This window comes from Erinaceus europaeus, chromosome 8 (genome assembly GCF_950295315.1).
Source record: "Erinaceus europaeus chromosome 8, mEriEur2.1, whole genome shotgun sequence".
Lineage (NCBI taxonomy): Eukaryota > Metazoa > Chordata > Mammalia > Eulipotyphla > Erinaceidae > Erinaceus > Erinaceus europaeus.
The window spans coordinates 47,399,495-47,420,955 of record NC_080169.1 but is presented as its reverse complement, the minus strand read 5'-3'; the positions used below and the strand labels follow the sequence as shown (position 1 = coordinate 47,420,955).

General features: G+C 36.9%; 1 protein-coding gene across 2 annotated transcripts in view; it reads left to right on the top strand.

Moving 5' to 3' along the window:
* UMAD1 (UBAP1-MVB12-associated (UMA) domain containing 1) overlaps positions 1 to 20,938 on the top strand; it is a 272,473-nt gene extending 251,535 nt beyond the window's left edge. For both annotated transcript variants that reach the window (XM_060196181.1, XM_016192588.2), the window contains one exon: positions 19,051 to 20,938. In XM_060196181.1, the coding sequence (XP_060052164.1) occupies positions 19,051 to 19,308 (258 nt within the window). In that variant the 3' untranslated portion in view covers positions 19,309 to 20,938. The remainder of the gene's footprint in view (positions 1 to 19,050) is intronic.
* Positions 20,939 to 21,461: the final 523 nt, after the last annotated feature.

Genomic DNA, 21,461 nt, shown 5'->3' with positions numbered 1-21,461 from the left:
ACCTGCAAAGATGGCATAGGAGGGAAAATATAAGCTTACTTGGACCCTGAGTGTCTATTCTATACTTTTTTGTTTGTTTTTTGTTATTTTTTTTTTTTTTGCCTCCAGGGTTATTGCTAAGTGCCTGCACTATAAATCCACTGCTCCTGGTGGCCATCTTTTGTTTTCCCCATTGTTGTTGTTGCTGCTATTATTGAATATAATAGAGAATTTGAGAGAGGAGGAGATAAAGATAGACACTTGCAGACCTGCTTCACCACTTACAAATAGACCCCCTTGCAGGTGGGGAGCTGGGGCTTGAACTGGGATCCATTCTATTGTCCTTGCACTTTGCATTATATGAGCTTAACCTGGTGTACTGCCCCCACCCCTTCTATACTTTTAAGAACACTTTGTGTGGGGGAGTGGTGGCATACCTGGTTGAGTGCACATGTTACAGTGCACAGGGAAGGACCCAGGTTCAAGTTCCCAGTCCCCACCTGCAGGGAGAAAGATTCACTACTGGTGAAGCAGTGCTGCAGGTGTCTCTTGTCTTTTTCCCTCTGTATTTCCCCCTTCTCGGTTTCTGGCTATCTCTATCCAATAAATAAATACAATTTTTTTTAAAAGAGTACTTTGGGGAATGATAGGTGCTCATTTTTAGGCTGTATTGAAGCCATAGTTACTAAAAAGTTGAAGCCATAGCAATCATTTTTAGAAGGCTAAAGGAAAATGATTAGGTTCTTAAAGTTGAATACCTAGAAATCTTGGTGTAATGCCTGACCTTTGAAAACTAGAATTCAGATTACCAAGTACCACTTTGCAAAAGGCTGGGTCCTATAGAGTTATTGGATGCCACTGCTTCCTCCTGCCTTTCATAAAGTCTCTCTTCTTAAGCTTGGCCATTGTGCAAAACCAAAGTGACCCATCGTGAAACCCTGGTGGCCCAAAACAAACTGAGGTTCTTCCCTGTTACATTCCATCTTCCACTGCTGTCCAGCCCATGCATTAATTTCACTTTCATTTCTTTTTTTCTTTTTTTTTTAAGAAAGGATTAATTAACAAAACCATAGAGTTGGAGGGGTACAACTCCACATAATTCCCACCACCCAATATCCATATCCTATCCCCTCCCCTGATAGCTTTCCCATTCTCTATCCCTCTGGGAGCATGGCCCCAGGGTCATTGTGGGCTGCAGAAGGTAGAAGGTCTGGCTTCTGTAATTGCTTCCCCACTGAACATGGGCTTTGACTGGTCAGTCCATACTCCCAGTCTGCCTCTCTCTTTCCCTAGTAGGGTGGGTCTCTGGGGAAGCTGAGCTCCAGGACACATTGGTGGGGTCTTCAATCCCGGGAAGCCTAGCCAGCATCCTGATGACATCTGGAACCTGGTGACTGAAAAGAGAGTTAACATACGAAGCCAAACAAATTGTTGAGCAATCATGGACCCAAAGCTTGGAATAGTGGAGAGGAAGTGTTAGGGGGGTACGCACTGCAAACTCTAGTGCACTTCTGCTTTCAGGCATATATTTTGCAGTAGTTTACAGATACGTGTGAACATATGCTCTCTCTCACAGAAACTGGTGTATATCTAGGTTTTGGGACTTTGTTAGAAAGTGAACCACCTGAGATGAAATTAGAGTATACTATGAAAGGAAAGGTCTCACCCGAGTAATGAAGTTAAAGGGTTGTCATTCCACACGTGAAGTCTCTGGACACAGTCTGAAGTGAAGCATGTTGAGGTGGCAATCATTGTGTTGGTTAGGTTGTGATCGGCAGATGCAAAATTATTTGATATGGATTGGGAGAGGCATACGGGAAAGTGGGCCCTATCCAAGGGTTCCAGGACTGGGGGAAGTAGAGGCTCCATAGTGGAGATGTGAGGTTCCTGCTGTCTTAGGGTTCAAAAGGACAATCGATAGTTAATGTTATCATCACATTATTTGGTAATTGGGTTAACTTTGAAAAGTCCTTTTGTTAGGGTTTGCTGTACAGTACCCAGTATCTTGTATATAGCTGTGCTATTGGTTGCTTCTGATCTACTGGTCTAGGCTTTTGAGTCTGCATATCAATTACACAGCCTATATATTGAAAAGATTCAGTTTGTGTTTTGAAAAACTTCGAGACATACAATTAATTTTCCCCCTCTCATATTAACTAGTGATTTATATTACTACATTTTACTAGGAGTGTACATAAACACCATTCCCACCACCAAAAGACTGTGACCCATCCCTCCCGCCCACTCCCACCCCCCACTGTCCCAGGAAGCTGCATGTCTACCTCTCACCACAGGGTTTTTACTTTGATGCCCTATTTACAATTTGGTCAGGTCCTGCTTTTAGTTTCCCTTTCAGATCTTCTTAGTTAACTTCTGTTGATGAGTGGGATCATCCCATACTCATCTTTATCTTTCTGACTTAGCTCACTTAACATAATTCCTTCTAGCTCGGTCCAAGATGGGTCAGCAAAGGTGGGTTCATTGTTCTTGATAGCTGCATAGTATTCCATTGTGTATATATACCACAGCTTTCTCAGCCACTCATCTGTTGTTGGGCAGCTGGGTTGCTTCCAGGTTTTAGCTATTATGAATTGTGCTGCTATGAACATAGGAGTACACACCTCTTTTTGGTTGGGTGTTATGGAGTCCTTGGGGTATAACCCCAGGAGAGGAATTACTGGATCATATGGAAGGTCCATGTCTAGCCTTGTGAGAGTTTTCCAGACTGCTCTCCACAGAGGCTGTACCAATTTACATTCCCACCAGCAATTTAAAAGGGTTCCTCTGTCCCCAGAACCTCTCCAGCATTTGTTGCTGCTGACCTTTTTGATGTATGCCTCACTTTCATTTCTAATAGTCATGCCTTCCCACCTCCAGTGAATTGCTTTTTTAAGATTCATTTTTATTTTGTCAGTTTGCTATTCATGATATTAAGGCAAACAGAGGGCTAACAGGATAGCTCATGGAAGGCTGCTTGCTTTGCAAAGCTCATGAAAAAGGTTCAAGTATGGTGTCTAGCACACTGGGGGAGCTTCAGTGAAATGTTACTGTTTTCTATATCCTTATCTCTTTATCTGGAAAAAAGAAAAGAAATAATTCTCCAGAGTGGTGAAGTCCTGGCAGTGACCAAAAGAAAAAAAAGGTCTTGAACATAACTTCAGATTCCCTAGATATATTGCTGATAAAGATACTTCAGAACACGGGTTCAGAAGTGGCACACGTGATTGAGTGCACAAGTTATAATGTGCAAAGACCCGGCTTAGAGCACCCAGTCCCCACCGCTTTGCTAGCGGTGAAGTAGTGTTACTGGTGTCTCTGTCTCTATCCATCTCTATCACCCCCTTCCCTCTTGATTTCTTGCTGTCTCTGTCCAATAAATAAATATAATAATTTTTAAAAAATTTTAGAAGATACTTCAGGACAAACCCAGGCCAGAGTACTCTGAAATACCTTTCTGTTTCTCTATCAAAATCAACTTATTTTTCCCCTCACAGAATTGCTTAGCTCTAATATGGTGGCATTGGGGTTTGAACCTAAGGTCATTTATGCCTCAGGTATGAAAATCTTTTTGTATAATTATTATTAAAAATATATAGATTTATTTTCTATTATAGATTCACTGAACTGAAAAATTCAAAGCAGGAGTTGACTGAATTTGGAGTAGGGAACCAAAGAAGAAACTCTGGGTGGAGGGTGAGGATGAATGTTCAGCTTCATGGGGGGGAGGGAAGGGGATGGGACACAGTCTTTTGATGGTGGGAATGGTATTTATGTACACTCCTATCAATTTGCAGTCATATTAATCACTGTTTAATTAATATGAGAGGGTAAAATTGATTGAATATCTCAAAAAAAGAAAAAAAATGAGAAGTTACAATGATGCCAAAAATTGAGAGGAAACTTAATAAATTTATGTTTAAATGTGATTAATGTTTTAATATTTCAGCTGAATGACAAACTACTAAGTGATCTTGGAAAGTTTTTTATTTTTTGAAAAAACATTCATTTAATATTATTTATAATATCAGGTTTTAGGAGTATAGTACCAGTTCCAGATTCTTAAAACTCACTGTGCCCACTATCAGAGTTCTCATTTTTAATCATTTCTTAACATTACTCACTATTCTGTTTGGTAAGCTTTTCTCAATAATAACATCTCACATCTTTCCAGTAATATAGAAAATGTTTTAGTCTAGAGTTCCAGTCTGGGTAGATGGCCTTAGGAATTATGAAGTTGTTTCAAGTAGGAAATAGTATCAGTTTTACTTAGAGATTAATCAATAAAATAATTAGCTGACGTGGCATATTTTAATTATTTTTACAGACCAGCAGTGTGTATATTATAAAAATATTGAAGAAAGTTCATTATAACTAGACGGATTTATAATTAAAAATTAACAGGGATCATATAGTTTGTTTATTATTCATAAAGTTCTTGCCATCTTTGCACAATATATTTAAATATTTTCTATTTTACTATCATTGTATCCTTGATAATCCTTGAATTTAGTAGATTTTCCACCTAGTTGGTTTTACTCTGACTTAGAAATATGGTCCTCCAATAGTCCTAAGGTAGAAATAAGTCCAACTGTGTGTATCAACAGATGAATGGATAAAAAAAATGTGTTACATACATACAATATAATGTTATAAAGTTTGAGTAATAAAATTCTGGTATATGCTATAACACATTTGTTTTCAGAATATATTATGCTAATACAAGCTAGATATTGAAAAATCAGGCATTGTATAATTTCATTTAAATGAAGTGCCCAACATAGGCAACTTGATAGAGAGTATAAATGCTAAATTACTAGGTGGTGGGGAAAAGGAGGAAAGGATAGTTTTTTAAACAAATACAGAGATTCTATCAAAGATAATGAAAAAATAATAGATTAATTTGATAATAAATGTACAACATTGTGAATGTACTTAATGTCACAGTACTTAATGTACTTAATGTCACTTAAGATACTTGAACTGAAAAACTTTATGTTATGTATATTTTACCACAATAAAGATATGAAAGAGTAGCATTCTTTTGGGTTCTGAGTATGTACCAAGAAGGGCCTCAGCTTCTTGCCACTCCAAATAACCTCTTTATTCTCATGCTGGGGTGGAAAAAACACAGCTGTATTTACTTTTCTACCACCATCTTCTATTTTAAAGTGCAACGTTTTTGCAAATCAAAGTCAAGAGACACAACTCTCTGTTCACCTCTTCATTTGCCAAACATTGTTTTTCTGGTGGTATTCTGGGTTAGGTGCAGCAAGCGTGGGTATTACTTATCACTTTATAGCCTTCTGAGTGGAATTTAATTAGTCTTCTTTCACAATGTTTGTATTCAGTGTGGTATATGATGTATTTCTTTACATTTTCATCTCTATATGAAACCAACAGTATGTTTACCAGTTATCATATTTTGAAGTGTGTGGACTATTCCACATATCATATTTGGATTACAAAATAAATAAGGCTTTTCTTATCCAGTATTCTCCCATTTCTTAAAGGATTAATTTAATTCACTTGTCCTCTGAGGCTAAGGAGATGTTCACATGCAGGACAAACATAGAGCCTATTAATAATTTGTTTTGGATTCTGGTCATGGATGCCACACTTCTTTTTTTCATTTTTTAAAAATTTATTTATTTATTTATTTTAACAAAACCATAGAGTAAGAGGGGTACAACTCCACACAATTCCCACCACCAGATCTCTGTATCTCATCTCCTCCCCTGATAGCTTTCCTATTCTTTAACACTCTGGGAGTATGGACCCAAGGTCATTGTGGGATGCAGAAGGTGGAAGGTCTGACTTCTGTAATTGCTTCCCCACTGAACATGGGTGTTGACTGGTCAATCCATACTCCCAGCCTGCCTCTCTCTTTCCCTAGTAGGATGGGTCTCTGGGGAATCGGAGCTCCAGGACACATTGATGGGGTCGTCTGCCCAGGGAAGTCTGGTTGGCATCATGCTGGGGATGCACACTTCTACATTGTAACAAGTATATATTTGTGCTTTTACATAGCAGTGGTGGAAACAAAGGTATAGGCTTCTCAGTATCAATTAAGAACAACAATACAGATTAACTTTCTGACCTCAAATATCCTCCTTATCGTAACTAATTAACTTGTTACTGAAGCAGTAATGTTTAAATATCTTAGAAACATATATCATGCTTAGGGCTGTGAGTGTATATCATGGATGGATATATGAATTTGTCAATTGTTCATGCAGTGCAGAAGCAAAATTGCCCAACCTGTATCTATTTACTCTTGTATTTCTTACTAGTCTCTCATGCTATTTATTTTCACTTAGTATCATATAAATGATGTTTAATTATCTCAAAACAAATGAATAATATAAATATTTAGATATTCTCTCTAGGTTGAAAAACTAAAAGTATTCCATTACAGTAATTCTTATTATCTATGCAGACAGTTGAAGTATATTATTATTTTACAAAATGAAATTCATTCAAGTGAAATTAATATTCAGTGTTCTGAAATGTGCAAGATCATTTTTCACTGTTTCCTTTTGAAATTGTCTAAAAGAAAAACATGATCTTGTTGCATTGTATGCTGAAGAAGTTGGATATTTAAAATACATAAATAATGCTTTATGAATGGGAGGCGAAGTAGAATCCAGTGTGACTAATAAGGGATATCAAATTCTTTAGACCTGTGGTGTACATAATAAGCTTGAAGAATTTGTGCACAAAAGCCTAAGCCATTTTGTAACCTTGCCTGTGATCAGATGCTATAGTTTTCTAAGCCAATACATGTTGTATCCAGCTTAGTAAATTTAACCTAGTAATAAGATGCTTAGTTGAACTGTTACTTTAAACTGCTTTTACAATGGCACAGTCTGTGTTTTCAACCTCTTCCCCAGACATTCGTCCACAGAAAAGTTGATAGACTTTACTGGAGCTGATTATACTAAGTGAAGCAAAGAGATGGAAGAAAACTACTAGATAGTTTCACTCATAAATAGACTATAGATGATTGGAGCAAATGAACTTTTAAAAAAATTTTAAAAAGCTAGCTTTACGTTTAAAATACTTTCCCCTTGATAATAACATTTTTAAAACATTTTATTCATTTAGTCATGAAGAAGATAGGAGAAGAGAGAGAAAGAACCAGACATCATTCTGGTACATGTGCTACCGGGAATTGAACTCAGGACCTCATGCTTGAGAGTCCATTGCTTTATCCACTGCACCATCTCCCAGACCACCTTGATAATAACATTTATATCAGGAAGTCAAAGAACAAGTCCTAACCAGTTATTAGGGACGTGACCTTAGATAATCACTAAATGTTTAGCCATAGAGCATGCAGATAACGCAATAGCTTTCCTATCAAATGTAGTGGGTTATGAAACATACATGAAGTAACTTATATGAAACTACTTCAGAAAACATGTAAAACACTAAATAAATGTTAACTGATATTTTCCCAAGGTTCTAGTTGTATCTTTTCTGCTCCCACAGATTCAACTGAATTCTCATTAAACTTATCAAATTATATAAAGTTGTTTCATAATATTACACACCATGTAAGATATATAGCTTTTAGTTATATTTCAGTTTCCAGATTACTGAATATTTGCATGACTGTGGATTTTTTGGGGGGGGAGAGGCTTGGATTGTGGATACTATATAGTACTATATCTCCCTTTTGGGTATAAATGGGATTATTTGTCAAGTCAGTAACAGCTCATCTCATTCTTCGGGCAATAGATGTAGCTAGGATCTCAAACTAGTTTTAGGTTCTCTCTATTTAATATCATCCCTGGTTCATCATATTAATGATAATATAGAAAACAACTGCCAAAATCTTGTTAAGAAGACAAATCAGCAAATCGAGAAATCAAGGCTCAGATAAAAATTCTGAACTTATTCTGAGTATATTTGAATATAAAGCTTATGAGGAAATTAAAATTATTCTGTGAACATGTATCAATCAGCTGTATCAATCAAGCTGTACCTTGCTCTTTCGGGGTTCTCTGGATGCCAGAGAGCAGAGTTTTGTTTGTGTTTCAGAACTAAGAAACAGACTTCATTGCACCATAGTAGTGAGAGAAAAGGGGTTTTGTGGAGTGATGGACTCCCAGTGTACATCTCATAATGAAGTTCTGCTGAAATGTCTCCCACATGTGTGTCTCCTATTCTTCTGCATATGTCTCTAATCTCTTTCACAGGCTACCTTGCCTTGTCCCTTTATTTATTTGGTGTGTGTGCATACAGCTATGTCAAGTATAAACACCTAAGGGCATACATAATTGAATGATCTCCCTCATAGTATGTAGACCACTCTATATTAGACTTATCTCCAATTCTAGTGATTATCTCATTTTCTGTGTTTACTCTGCATATCCTGACCTTATCCCAAGGATGTTGGCATAATTCAGGGATATCAGATAAGATAGTCTTCTTGTTAGTCTGAAGGCCTGTTGACCACTATCTCTGAGGGCTGGAGATGGAGCTAGGAAAATCACAAAGAATTTCTGACATGTCTTGTATAACACATAGCTGCTTGTAACTAAGGAAAAGAGTTCAGCAGAGAAATAACAGGCATTACAGTTCAGACACCTATCAAGAAATCAGGGGTTCACCAGCACAGCTGTTAATGAGCAGACATTGCTCTGATTGCTAGAGGGGGAAAAAAAAAGTTGTGTTCCCTGGCTTTGAGCTACCCATAGTCTTATAAGGCAACTGAGGAACTCTTTTTATGCAGTGAAGAGGTCTGCATAGGATGTTAGGAGAACACAAGGATGTGTATTTGGTCCAGGTTTAAGAAGTCATTGGGGGGGATGGGGACTGGGCAGTAGCACAGTGGGTTTGGCACATGGCACAAAGCGCAAGGACTGGCATAAGGATCCCGGTTCGAGACCCCGGCTCCCCACCTCCAGAGGGGTCATTTCACAAGCGGCAAAGCAGGTCTGCCAGTGTCTTTCTCTCCCCCTCTCTGTCTTCCCCTCCTCTCTCAATTTCTCTCTGTCCTATCCAACAACAATGACAGCAATAACAGCAACAATAAACAACAAGGGCAACAAAGGGGAAAAAAATAGTCTCCAGGAGCAGTGGACTTCTAGTGTGCCAGGCTAGCGTGGGGGTGCCTCTTCTCGGGTGTGTACTCCTCTGGGTTGGAGAGAACGCAACTGGAGCCAGCCTGGGCTGTTACTCGAGCACTCAGCAACACGAAGGAGATGACTCAGGAACAGACACATGGTGGCAAGACCATGCAAATTCTTTATTGATCAGAGAGCCAAGGCTTTTTTTTAAAAATATTTATTTGTTTTCCATTTTGTTGCCCTTGTGTAACATTGTTGTGCTTATTGATGTGCTTATTGATGTCGTCGTTGTTGGATAGGACAGAGAAATGGAGAGAAGAGGGGAAGACAGAGAGGGGGAGAGAAAGAGAGACACCTGCAGACCTGCTTCACTGCCTGTGAAGCGACTCCCCTGCAGGTGGGGAGCTGGGGGCTCAAACCGGGATCCTTATGCTGGTCCTTGCACTTTGCGCCACGTGCGCTTAACCCACTGCGCCACCGCCTGACTCCCAAGAGCCAAGGCTTTTAAAAGATAGACCCAGAAGTGGAAAGTCAGAAACGGAAATGGCTAGGAAAGGGGCGGAGAAAAGCAAAAGGAGGCAGGGAAGGTAGAACCTTCCTTAGCAACTGTTGTGAGGGTTTTAACTAGTAGGATTAATGACACCATGCAGGTAGGGAGGGTCTTGAGGGTAGAAAGAAGATAAATCAAAGGAATGGAATGGATGGGGATCTTTCAGGCAAAATAATGATTATGTAGATAGGCAATAGTATCAGGAATGCAGGGTGCTTTATGAGCCCTGCCAAGCTCAACCACATCTGCACAATTTCCCGACAGTAGTGCACCAAGTCCCAGCAATAACCCCAGAGATAAAAAAAAAAAAAAAAAGAGTTATTTGGAAATCTAGGAATCCTGTTGTATGATTTGAAGAACATGTTGAAATAGATAAGATAAAGTGAGTAGAAAAAGAAAGATGTTTCAAGAGGCCAGGCAGTGGTGCACCTGGTTGAGCACACATGCCATAATATGCAAAGACCTATGTTCAAGCCCCTGGCCCCCAACTACAGGGGAAAGCTTCATGACTGCTAAAGTAGTGCTGCAGGTATTGGTCGGTCTCTCTCATCATGTACCCCTTTAAAGGAAAGATTTCTCAATTTAGGCAAATATAATTGAATGAGCCAAGATGGCTGATGAGTGATTCCCTGCTCCTGGAATCAGCAGCAAAACCACAACATGAAGAAATAGAAACAGCTTTGTGCAGGTGCAGGACCAGCATGACTTGGGCTTATTCTTTATCTCAGGAGGGAGGCACAGATGGGTTCAGATACAGATCAAGTGTTTGGTATGGGAAAGAGAAGATGCTCACCTAATTCTCTTTGTTAAGCAGAAGATTAGACCACCTTCTTATAACAAGAAATAAGGCAGTGATGTAGTGCTAGAGAGAAATGGAGGCATATGCATTTTGAAGAATAAGGGAAAAGACTGGAAATATAGCTTTAGGGAGGGTGCCTGCTTTGTCATGTGCATAATTGTAGTTTGAGCCCAACGCTCAACGCACTAGGGAAAGCTTCTGTGCTGTGTGTTTCCCTGTCTTCCTGTCTGTACCTCTCTATCTGAAAATATAAGCCTGAAACAATGAAGCCTCAGTGACCACTCAGATATACACACATATTATGGAAAGTGGTCAGAGAGATAGCTCACTAGGTAGGTCATGTGCTCCACTGTGAATGTAGCTCAAGTTCCAGTTCCAACACCACATGAAAGGTGCAATAGCATTGGAGAAAGCTCAGATACTGTGGTGTCTCTTCTTTCTATCTATCTGAATGAAAAGCAGCCCTCAGTGATAAAGCCCATGTGATAAAGCTTCACAAATGGAAAGAAAAAAATAGGGAAGAAACCTAATGAAAAAAATATAATCTGTCTAGGTAGCTTAAGGTTACAGATCATGAATTGCTATATTAACACACTTTTTAAAATAAAATCACTAGGCAAACCTTTATATTTTCAAAACTAGTATTAAACAAGATCTCATAGGTGAACTGTTCCTTATCTGATTCCTTTCCTAAAATGCTTTTCTTTCCACTGCTATCCACCCCCCACCCCACACACACACTCTTTACTTGGCTAGAAAAGATTTTCCACCTTTAGTCAAGTCTCTTTTCCAAGGATACATGGAACAGATTACAGAAGCTAGTGACAGCTGTTTACTTCCCCTTCTTCACTTGTATACATTCAACTGGAATTCTGAGAAGAGGAAGTTGGGAGAACTTTAAAAAAAAAAAAAAACTTTAAAGAAGTAAGATACAAGCAGATAGAAAAAATTAAGAGAAAGAGGAGAAAGGGGAACAAATACTGAAAATATATATGCTATTTAAACAGAAATAGCATCAAACATCAGAAAGGGAAGGACATTTTTTTTAAAATCCCCTAATTTCTAACTTTTTAGATTTCTACTCGATAAATACTTTAGAATTTGGAGTTCAGTTCAGATGGAACACAAAGATTTTCAGTGAATTTAATTTTCTCTTGCCTAATTTACCTATACCAGATTTACCTACATTCATTACAAAGTGTTCTGGGCTCTTTTTATTTGTTTGCATAATCCTTCAATATAAAAGTAAAGTGAGGGTCTGGGCAGCAGTATCCCCAGTTGAGCCCCGCTCCCCACCTGTAGCAGGGACGTTTCATGAACTGTGAAGCAGTGCTGCAGGTGTCCCTCTTTCTCTCTCCTTCTCTATCTCCCCCTCCTCTCTCAATTTCTCTCTGTCCTATCTAATAAAAATTAAGGGGAGGAGTGGTAAAAGTGGCCACTAGGAACAGTGAATTCATAGTGCGAGCATCACCAAGCCCCAGAGATAACCCTGGTGTCAATAAAACAAACAAACAAAAAATGAAATAAATATTTAAAAATAATAAAAGTTAGTTCTAGGCTGCCTAGAGCATCTGAGAGATAAGCAGAACAGATTTAGTGCAACTCAGAAATATTTACTTAGCATTTTTTCTGTGCAGGTACTACTATTGTTCATACTAGGGATTTGTAGGAAAATAGAAAAGTCTCTCTTTGATGTATAATTTCTCCCAAGTGAAAAGAGACTACTGCATAGGCAGTATGTATATAGACCAGACAAATTCTCTATTTTTTTTTTAACACTTTAGCCATACACTTACTAGCAACCAGCTTCACTGGTGTCACCTTCTAAACTCTTGGCCCCTAATGCTTCTGACTCAGATTTGTCCATAAGCCCACCTCCATCAAGACTGTGATGTAATGCAAACATATACCAACTAAAGCCAGAATAGAATGGATAGTTATCTGGGGAGATAAAGTGACAGTGTCGCCTGTTCAAGCCATTGTTCGAAGGAAATGTCTTATATTTATAGACCTTAGAATTTAAAAAGCATAAATTGCCAGTGCTTGATATCACCACTTTTACTACAATTCATTTCCTATAAGTCTGCTTGATATAGCTACCTTCTTTGCATGTAAATTGAATGTATTGAATGAACGTTTTACACCTGGTTTCATGTTCTATTAATAGATTCTATTACTGTTTCAGTTAAGGTTGGTTTCTAAATGTTAATGTTTCAATATTTTGCTTTTATAGGGCACTTTTTTATCTTTATTAATATGAACTATAGGAAAAAGCAAAAGGTTTTTAAAAGATGCCATACAGAAGTGATATTCATACACACACACAATATATATATATATATATATATATACATACACACACATATACATATATATATCATATGTCTCAGTAAATGAAGCCTCCAAATTGTTATCATACTTGAAAAATTGGCACCCTTTAAAAAAATTTTGGTGGTTTTGGGGCTTTTCTGCTAAGAAAATTTTAGTTGTCTTTTCTCAAACTTGCATTTTCTTGCTTTCAAACACTCATAAGTAAAGATCACAAAAATGCCACTAACCTTCTGCTGATCCAGGGAGGTGATTTCATTTTGTCTAAGCTGTTACAGATAAGTGTTGTGTTCCTTATATTCTTGGAGAATGTTTTTTCCTAGGCTCTGTGAAAATTTTATAGATTAAAACCTCTGCAAGTAATGGAGAAAGAGTGCCTATAAACCTCTTTGAATTACTTGATACAAAAATAATAGAACTTGAAAAACATAAGACAATCTTGGCCAGTTGAATTTATAACAGCTTAGCTGATGGAACAAGAAATAATTTTACACAAGCAAGAACATAGATAAGCACAAACTTTTTTTTGTAACTATATAGAAAAGGAAATGCATTTTCAAGACGAATTAAAACATTCTGCATGTTATACTCAGATTTAAATAATATAAGGGCAAATGCTACTTTGAAGAAGCAGTATTAAAACTAGACTGTGTAAAGGAACTTATAGTCAGGAGCATTATCATAGAAACATTTTTGTGAACAGGAATCATTGCAAACATGAATATGCTTCATGAATACAGTATTTTAAGTAATTTTTTAAAAGTTGGCTATTAACCAGAAGGTTAATTGATTCTTTTCTTCTTGCTTCATTGTGATTAATATACTCATTCTTCACTTTAAAGGCCCATTTTATTATGCAAATAGTAAAATCACAAAACCAAGTCTAAGAGAGAAGGCTGCTTTTTGCAGAGAAACTCATGCACCTGTTTTAGCTCTTAACCCCCACCTCTGTTTCCATGAGCTGCCAAACTGGATACTTAGTGATCAGGGTTAGTGGGTATGAGGTCCTTGAATTTCGACTCAAATTTTCTTTGTGAGTTACTCTTTGCCTTATAGTTTCTCCTCTCCCAGCTCTCAGCACGGTGACAGCAGCTGCATCTTGGCAAACACTTTGCTGCCAAGAGGGCAGGCAGCCTTCTTGGAGACTGTAAAGCTGCACTCTAGCCAACTGTTAAGAGAGATGCTGGAGCAATACATAGAGAACATCTGAAATTTTGATCCTTCTAGGAAGCATTTGGAACACTTTGCCTGTGGCATTACTTAAAATAATTCAATTTTTATGAACTTTTCATTATGGAAAACTTTCAAATATACTCAAAGATAGGAAGAATAGTATATTCTTATGTATTGTCCTATCTCTCTGTTTAAGATTATCAACTCACTAACACTCGTTTCACTGTTTATGTTGTCATCCCCATAATTATTGTTAGATTTATTTCAAGGGAGGTTATCGGTGGATTTATTCCAAGGGATAAATAGCTCTTAAATAACGATTGCTTTTCTTTTCTTCTTCTTCTTTTTAAAATTTGTATTAGTGATTTAATATTGACTTACAAAATTACATATCAACAGGGGTTTAATTCCACACTATTCCCACCACCAGAGTTCTGAATCCCCAATCCCTCCATTGCAAGCCACTGCAGTTCTCCCAAAGTTGCAGGCATGGGTTAACTATTAGTTATACAACTATCTGTCTACATCTGTACATAATTGCTCCCTTTTCTTCCAGGTCCAATCCTCTCTTCCCCTCCAAGCTATTCATGACACTATTACTACATCCAAATATCCCTCCCGTTTTCCTTCTCTCTCTCTCTCTCTGGGTCCTAATGGAACCAGAATTCAGAGTACTCTTTTCCTCTTCCTTCTATCACTTCTCCCCCATTGGGAGTATGGATTAAAATTGTTTTGGGGTGCAGTAGGTAGGAGTTCTGGCTTCTGAAATTGCTTCTCTGCTGGACATGGACATTTGGCAGGTCGATCTATACTCAGAGCCTGTTTCTGTCTTTCCCTAGTGGGGTAGGGCTTTGGAGAGGTGAGGTCCCAGGACATACTGGTAAGGCCTTTTGCTGAGTGAAAGAGTGAAATCAGGATGGAATCATGGTAGTGTCTGCAACTTGGTTTCTGGACATAAAAGTGAGACAAAATGGTTAATGAACAGGAGCCAAAAAGTAGGAACAGATCAGATAAGATTAGGAATTTTAGAGTGGAAGAAAGCTAGAAGGCCATTTTAGGCATGTTTTGTAGGGGCAAAGTGTGGTAGTTTGCTTGAGTTTGATAGCTAACATGAAGTTAGATAAAATATGTAACAATTACTTTTCTATTTTACTTCAGCCTTAAGTTTTCTCATCATAATTTTCTCTGTCCTTCCTAAATTAAGCAAAAATATGATACTTTAGGAACTGTCATATTTTATACTACTACTGCCTAAGTTTTGAAGTTTTTCCTTAACCAGTCATCCAGTATACCCAAAATCATAAATGAAATGTGCAGGTTCTTAGCATATGAAACATTTAAAGGATCATTGAATTTGAGTCTGTTTCACTACAGACTGTGTAATCTGGGACAACTTCCTTAACCTTTCTGTGCCTCTGTGTCCTCTTGTTTTTATCAGGAGAACAGTAATACTTCTCCCCCCACAGAGTTATTGTAAGACTCAAATAAGTAACTATATTTAAGCAGCTTAGCTAGATCTTGTCACAATGTGTTCAATAATCCTAGTTGCTATTAGCTTCCCCCTTATGACTCATTTACAGAAAAGAGAACTGAGAACCAGGTGAAGAAACCAATCTCCTACAGGTCATATGGCAGTTTTAGTACATCTTGAACTAGAACCTAGATTTCTCAGTTCCATTATTATATGAGATACAGCTTGACTTAGTCTTATTTTCAAGGGATTGTGTTCTGATATAGAGAAAGGATATTATAAAAGCATGAACAAAAGTATAAATATTGCTGCCAAAGAGTTAAACCTGAGGAGTTGTGTGCTTAACAGGCAAAACGCTGCAAGTTATATACCTCTTCCTTAGTGGAGAAGGTAAGATTTCAAGAATGCTTTTGTTTCTAAGAAAAGAGTCATTTTGGCTGAGGAAACTGGAGAACATCCTGTATACAAGGAAGAAAAAATGTTCAGGTATGGGGTGATACTAACAGATGAAGGGAACATTTACATTTTGAGACTGAGAGAAGACAAGATATGAAAAGGAGAAGCAAGATAAGATTATCTGCACTACAAATGAGCATCAAAAATAAAAGAGATGAATTGATCCTAGAGGGTTCTAACTTTCCAAGCTTTAATTGATTAATTTTAACATGTGTTAATCACTGTTCTACTGGCTTATAATTTTGTTTCATCTAATCCTCATAAAAATTTCATGGAGATACAACTTATCTCATAATTCAGCAAAGGAAACTGAGTCTTAAAGGAGGCAAAATCTTGCCCAAAGCCACTTGCTTAGTAGTAAGCAGGATATCTTAGATTTGCAACCAAGTCTCTGATTCTAGAATCTGGGCTCTTAATCATTCTCTTTGCTGCTCCATGGGAACCATTACCCTGGAATATGTAATCTTGAAATCGGCATATGATGAAATCTTTAAATAGACTGGTGTGATGGCATCATTACTCATTGATATCTGTGCTTTCAGCTGACCTAGAGAGATGCCCTATGTTAAGTCCCAGTCAGATTTCAGGAGGCAGCTTCTGTCCACTGCATACATGGACATATCTAATGAGTTTTGCCATAACAAGTGTGATTATATTATTGTAGTTGCAGTACGGTGAAAAGTCTCTGGGGCTTTATAATCACATGAAGTTATAAAACCACTGTTGAGGGGCTGGGTGGTGATATACCTAATTAAGCACACACATTAAGTGCACAAGGACTATTCAAAACCCAACTCTTTTTTTTTTTAAATCTTTATCTGTTGGATAGAGACAGTCAGAAATTAAGAGGGAAGGGGATGATAGAGAAGGAGAAAGACAGAGAGACACCTGTAGCACTGCTTCACCATTTGTGAAGCTTTCCCCCTGCAGGTGCTCGAACCTGGGTCCTTGTGCACTATAACGTGTGCTCAACCAGGTGCGCCATCACCTGGCCCCAACCCAACTCTCTTTATCTCATCTTTACTTTTACACAACTCTAATTCACATCACAATCATCTTATTCCAAGCTGGCCTCCCTGCTTTTCCCCTGGCTTCTGTCAACTGTCAGCATAGCAACAAAAGTGATTTTTAAGACATCTGAATACAAGTCTTAAGAATCTGAATACATGTCCTCTGCATGTTTTTCAAAAAATTTAAAAATATTTTATTGTATAGAGACAGAGGGAAATCAAAAGAGAAAGGGGAGTTAGAAGAAGAGAGAATGAGATACCTGCAATACTGCATCACCACTTGTGAAGCTCCCCACCCCAACACACAGGTGAGACTAGAGGCTTGAGCCCAGGTTCTTTTGCAAAATGATGTATGCACTCAACCAGGTGTGCCACCACCCAGCCCCAGTTTTTCAAGATTTTTAAACCAATATACAAATATATGGATGAATCATATACATATATTGGGTAAAAGAAGACAAAAACTAAATAATTCTTACTGTTTGATTGCTTTAAATTACTGAACCAAGTGAAACCAATCTATGCTGTTAGTTGGCAAAATGGTGATTGAAGGAACATGAAGTTGATTGTCACTAAAAGAGAACACAAAAGGTATTCTGGAGGCGCTTTTTCTGCTTTTTGGTGTGGGTACAGCTTGCTTACAGATATTCAGCTGGTGAAAATTTAGCAAGATTAGATAGTAGGTAGGTAGATAGTTGGATAGGCAGGCAGATTTACCATATACAGTATTCTATACTTTAAGAGTTTTACATTACTTACTAGTTAGAAAAAAAATTCTCCTGTTTAAAAATTTGTCAGTATTTATAACAATTATAATGTAAACTCTACTGGCAAAAATCTTGTTTCCTTTCAAATGTCCAACAAACTTTTATGGATTTCTAGACACTGATCCTGACGTTTGACAAACTACAGTGAATATGAAATCCAAAAATTTTGTTTCTGAAGGATGATAATTGAAATAAATTATATTTATTCCAAGATTCCAAGAACTATGGAAAGAGACTGTGCAAGATGGCATGTTACAGTTTAATACAGTGATCAGGAAAGGCTGACTAGAGCATGACGTTTAAGTCCACACTTGACAAGTGGTGAGGGAAGGAGCCATGTGTGTGTCTAGGGCTAGAAACTCTTGGGCAAGAAGAGATAGGAAGTAAGGCCCTGATGCAAAAGCAGGCTGAATGTGCAAACAGCAGGGAGTTCTGGGGATAAGGGCACAGGAGCACCTGGGGCCTATCCAACAAGGGCCTCTCTAATAGCTCAGGAATTTTGTTTTTTTATAAGACTTGTTGGGATGGAGGAGTAACATTTTACTTAAGCTGAGCTAGGTTTTGGGCATTTATAGTGGCAGGGATTTTTACTGTAAAAATGTTTTGATTATTTAATTAATTTATTTATTTATGTTCCATTCTACTATTAATGGGTACCTAAGTAGGAAGTTCCAAGATGGATATCACATCGAGTGTTGCTATGAAGACACTGTAACACAACTTTGATAAATTAGTGTGTGTAAGATGTAACAATATTAAAGAATAACTGATTTAAAATACTCTGGTGAAATTCCAAATTGTCAATATTCTTGGTTCACATTAGAGGTCAATTATTTAGGTATATGTTGCAAGGCAGAAAATACAAAGATACATCACAAATAGATTACTGGTCTTCAACAACCCAAGAGTTTAATTGCAGATAACATATGTGTAGGAAACAGCTAACAAGGGCACATAAAGGAAGTGTCAAATACTATACTAAGCAGTTGGTCTTCTAATCAGTTTCAGGTGGACAAGGTCACTTTTAAGGACATTGGTGTAAAGTTTTACAGGGAAGTAGGAATTTAGTAGAAACTGAAATGTATATATGTTACGTTTATAAAAGCAGAAACAGACTTTGTAGCGAAAGGAAATGGCAAAAAAGAAAGAAAAAGAAAGGCAAAAGGGGGAAGTGGCAGGGAGGGGAGGCTAAGGGAGAGCAAGAATGTTTAAATTTGTGGGGTCCATGGGTCATCAGTTTGAGTGAGAGGGTTTAGGATTTCCTTTAAATATCTAAGTATATTTCGTTGGATGACTTTTTATGTAAATAATCACATGCTGATATGGAAATATTTTTATATATTCCACATTTTCAATCATTTTGATAGAATATTGCCATATTTATAAGTATTAAAACTCATAGTACAAAAAATTAAATGATTTAAATGTATTATGTATTGTTAGACTGGCAAAGAAAACTCATCCAGTGTGACGATAGCAGACCCTGAGATGGAAAATAAGACATGCCAAACCCTGGACAACAGCACGCTAATGACTGAGCTTCTGAGCGATGTACCCTTCACCTTGGCCCCACATGTGCTGGCTGTACAGGGCACCATCAGTGACCTTCCCGACCACTTACTCTCCTATGATGTCAGTGAAAACTTGTCACGGTTTTGGTATGACTTCTCTCTTGAAAATTCAGTGCTCTTTGATTCATGATTCTCTTGTCTACTTGTACCTAACTGCTTTGCGGGGGGGGGGGGGGAACTTATGTAATTTATTTAATCTGTTTTATTTTCTTTGCCCTATCACTATTTAAAGTAAAGCAAGGATCATAAAACAAAGAATATATGATTATGCTCCTTCTTATATTTTTTTACAATAGCATATATTTGTATAGACATTATCCCATATATTCTACTTTTCTTCCATAATAATAAATATGAAAGTTTATCAAGGCCTTATTAAAGAATTAGATTCCTTGATAAGGTCTTTTAAAGTATATCACATTAAATTTATCTTAGAAGAACTGTGAAGAAAAAAATACTGGCTTTTTTTTTTTTTTTTTTTTTTTTTTTTAGTTACCTCAGTTCTGAAGCCTGTGCTTAACAGTACATGTGAATTCTCAGGTTTGGGGGCAACTTAAACAAATGTTATTCCCTCTCTACTTCCAGAGTGTTTATGAATGATTTCAAGAACAGAATTTGCCAGCCAGTTTTGATTTCTTCAGTCCTAGTTTAGACATTGATGTAGAAATGTACAGCTTTTCCTAAAAAAAACTGTCAGTTTGTAAGTATACTATAACTGCTCTGGGTTCTGTAGGAATGTTAAATTTCAGTTTCCCTACTCCCACAGATTTTCCCACCTTGAATAATTCCTGTGTTCTGCCTTTGTTAAGCTGCTTTGCTGATACTTCAGAGTACGTTCTCTCACCAGCTTTTCAGAGAACTTGCCCTGTCTCTGCCTCAGTTAGCGTTAGCTCTCCTTAAAACATGTTCTCAGTTATAAAGAGATCAACATTTTCTTTAAACCTCTTTGCCTCCTTAAGAAAAACATCCCATGATGATACATAAATTGGTGATAATGCCTTTACTTAGAAAATTTTTGGCCACAATACACATGGAAATATTTTACTGCTAGAAAAACTAAAATCGGCTCATTTCCAAATACAGTGTAGACAAAACATCTAGATATGGCTTATAATTCTTAAATACCCATTATATTCTCCTACTAATATAGTAAAGACCAGGGTTCATCAATAAATACAAAGAGAAGATGTGATAGAACACTTTTATGGAAAATTTAAATTATACTTGTATTGACTAGTAGCATTACTAATTTACTAATTCTGCCAAATTTTAAGTATATTTTTCACAAGGGTACAGTGCCATGGAAAACTAAACACTGTTTAAAGGTATATGAATCATCCAAGTTTTAATGTATTATGCATGTTTGTTTTTGTGAGATGGTTTCAGTGAAAATACTATATTTCAAAGTTTAAGGAACATTTCTATTAATAAAAATATTAGCATTTACAAATAATGTTATATGATGTCAATGATTAAATTAGATTTTTACATCATTTTCATAAAATATCAGCATCAAAAATGTGATGTACTACTATGGCAAATGTGAGTATTTATAGATATTCTTGCAAAAGCATATCCTTCAGTACCACACTTATGTAACTCATCAATTTGTCTTAATCTTTTTGCTGTGTCTTGTCAAAAATACACATTTCATGTATATTTATGTCTACCATATTATAAATATGCTTATAAGTATTTTTATTAATCAACCAAAATTGTTATATTTAAATGTGAATTAAAATAAACTGATATTTTGATTATCTTCAAATAAATAGATGGTTTTCTTTGCTGTTATTCATATCTGAAAACAACTTTTGGCTATTGGGATATCATTGATTTAAGCACATAGTTCACATGGTGCAGGAAAAACATGAAATGTACTCTTCATAAGTTTATAAGGAATAACAAGAGAAAGTGGTGAGATCATAGGGATTTTGAGATTTGAGATAAACCATATAAATATCTCTAGATATAACTTAATAGAGGCCATTGCTATGACTCATTTCTAATAAAATCTGTGAAAGTAATCACAGTTTAAATTTTCTTATTCTCTCTATATAAATACATACTGCTTTTTTAGAACTGAGACAATGGAAATCAACCAGCCAGCTCCATTTTACCCAAGACAAAACTAAAGCCTCGGAAATTTTAAATGACTTAAGTTACCTAATGGTAAATAAAAGTTTGCTTTCATTAATAGTGTTAGTAAACATAAGGTTATAGCAAAGCTGTAAACTATGGTTGGAAAAAAATTAAGCATTTAAGGTATCCAGTGATTCTAAT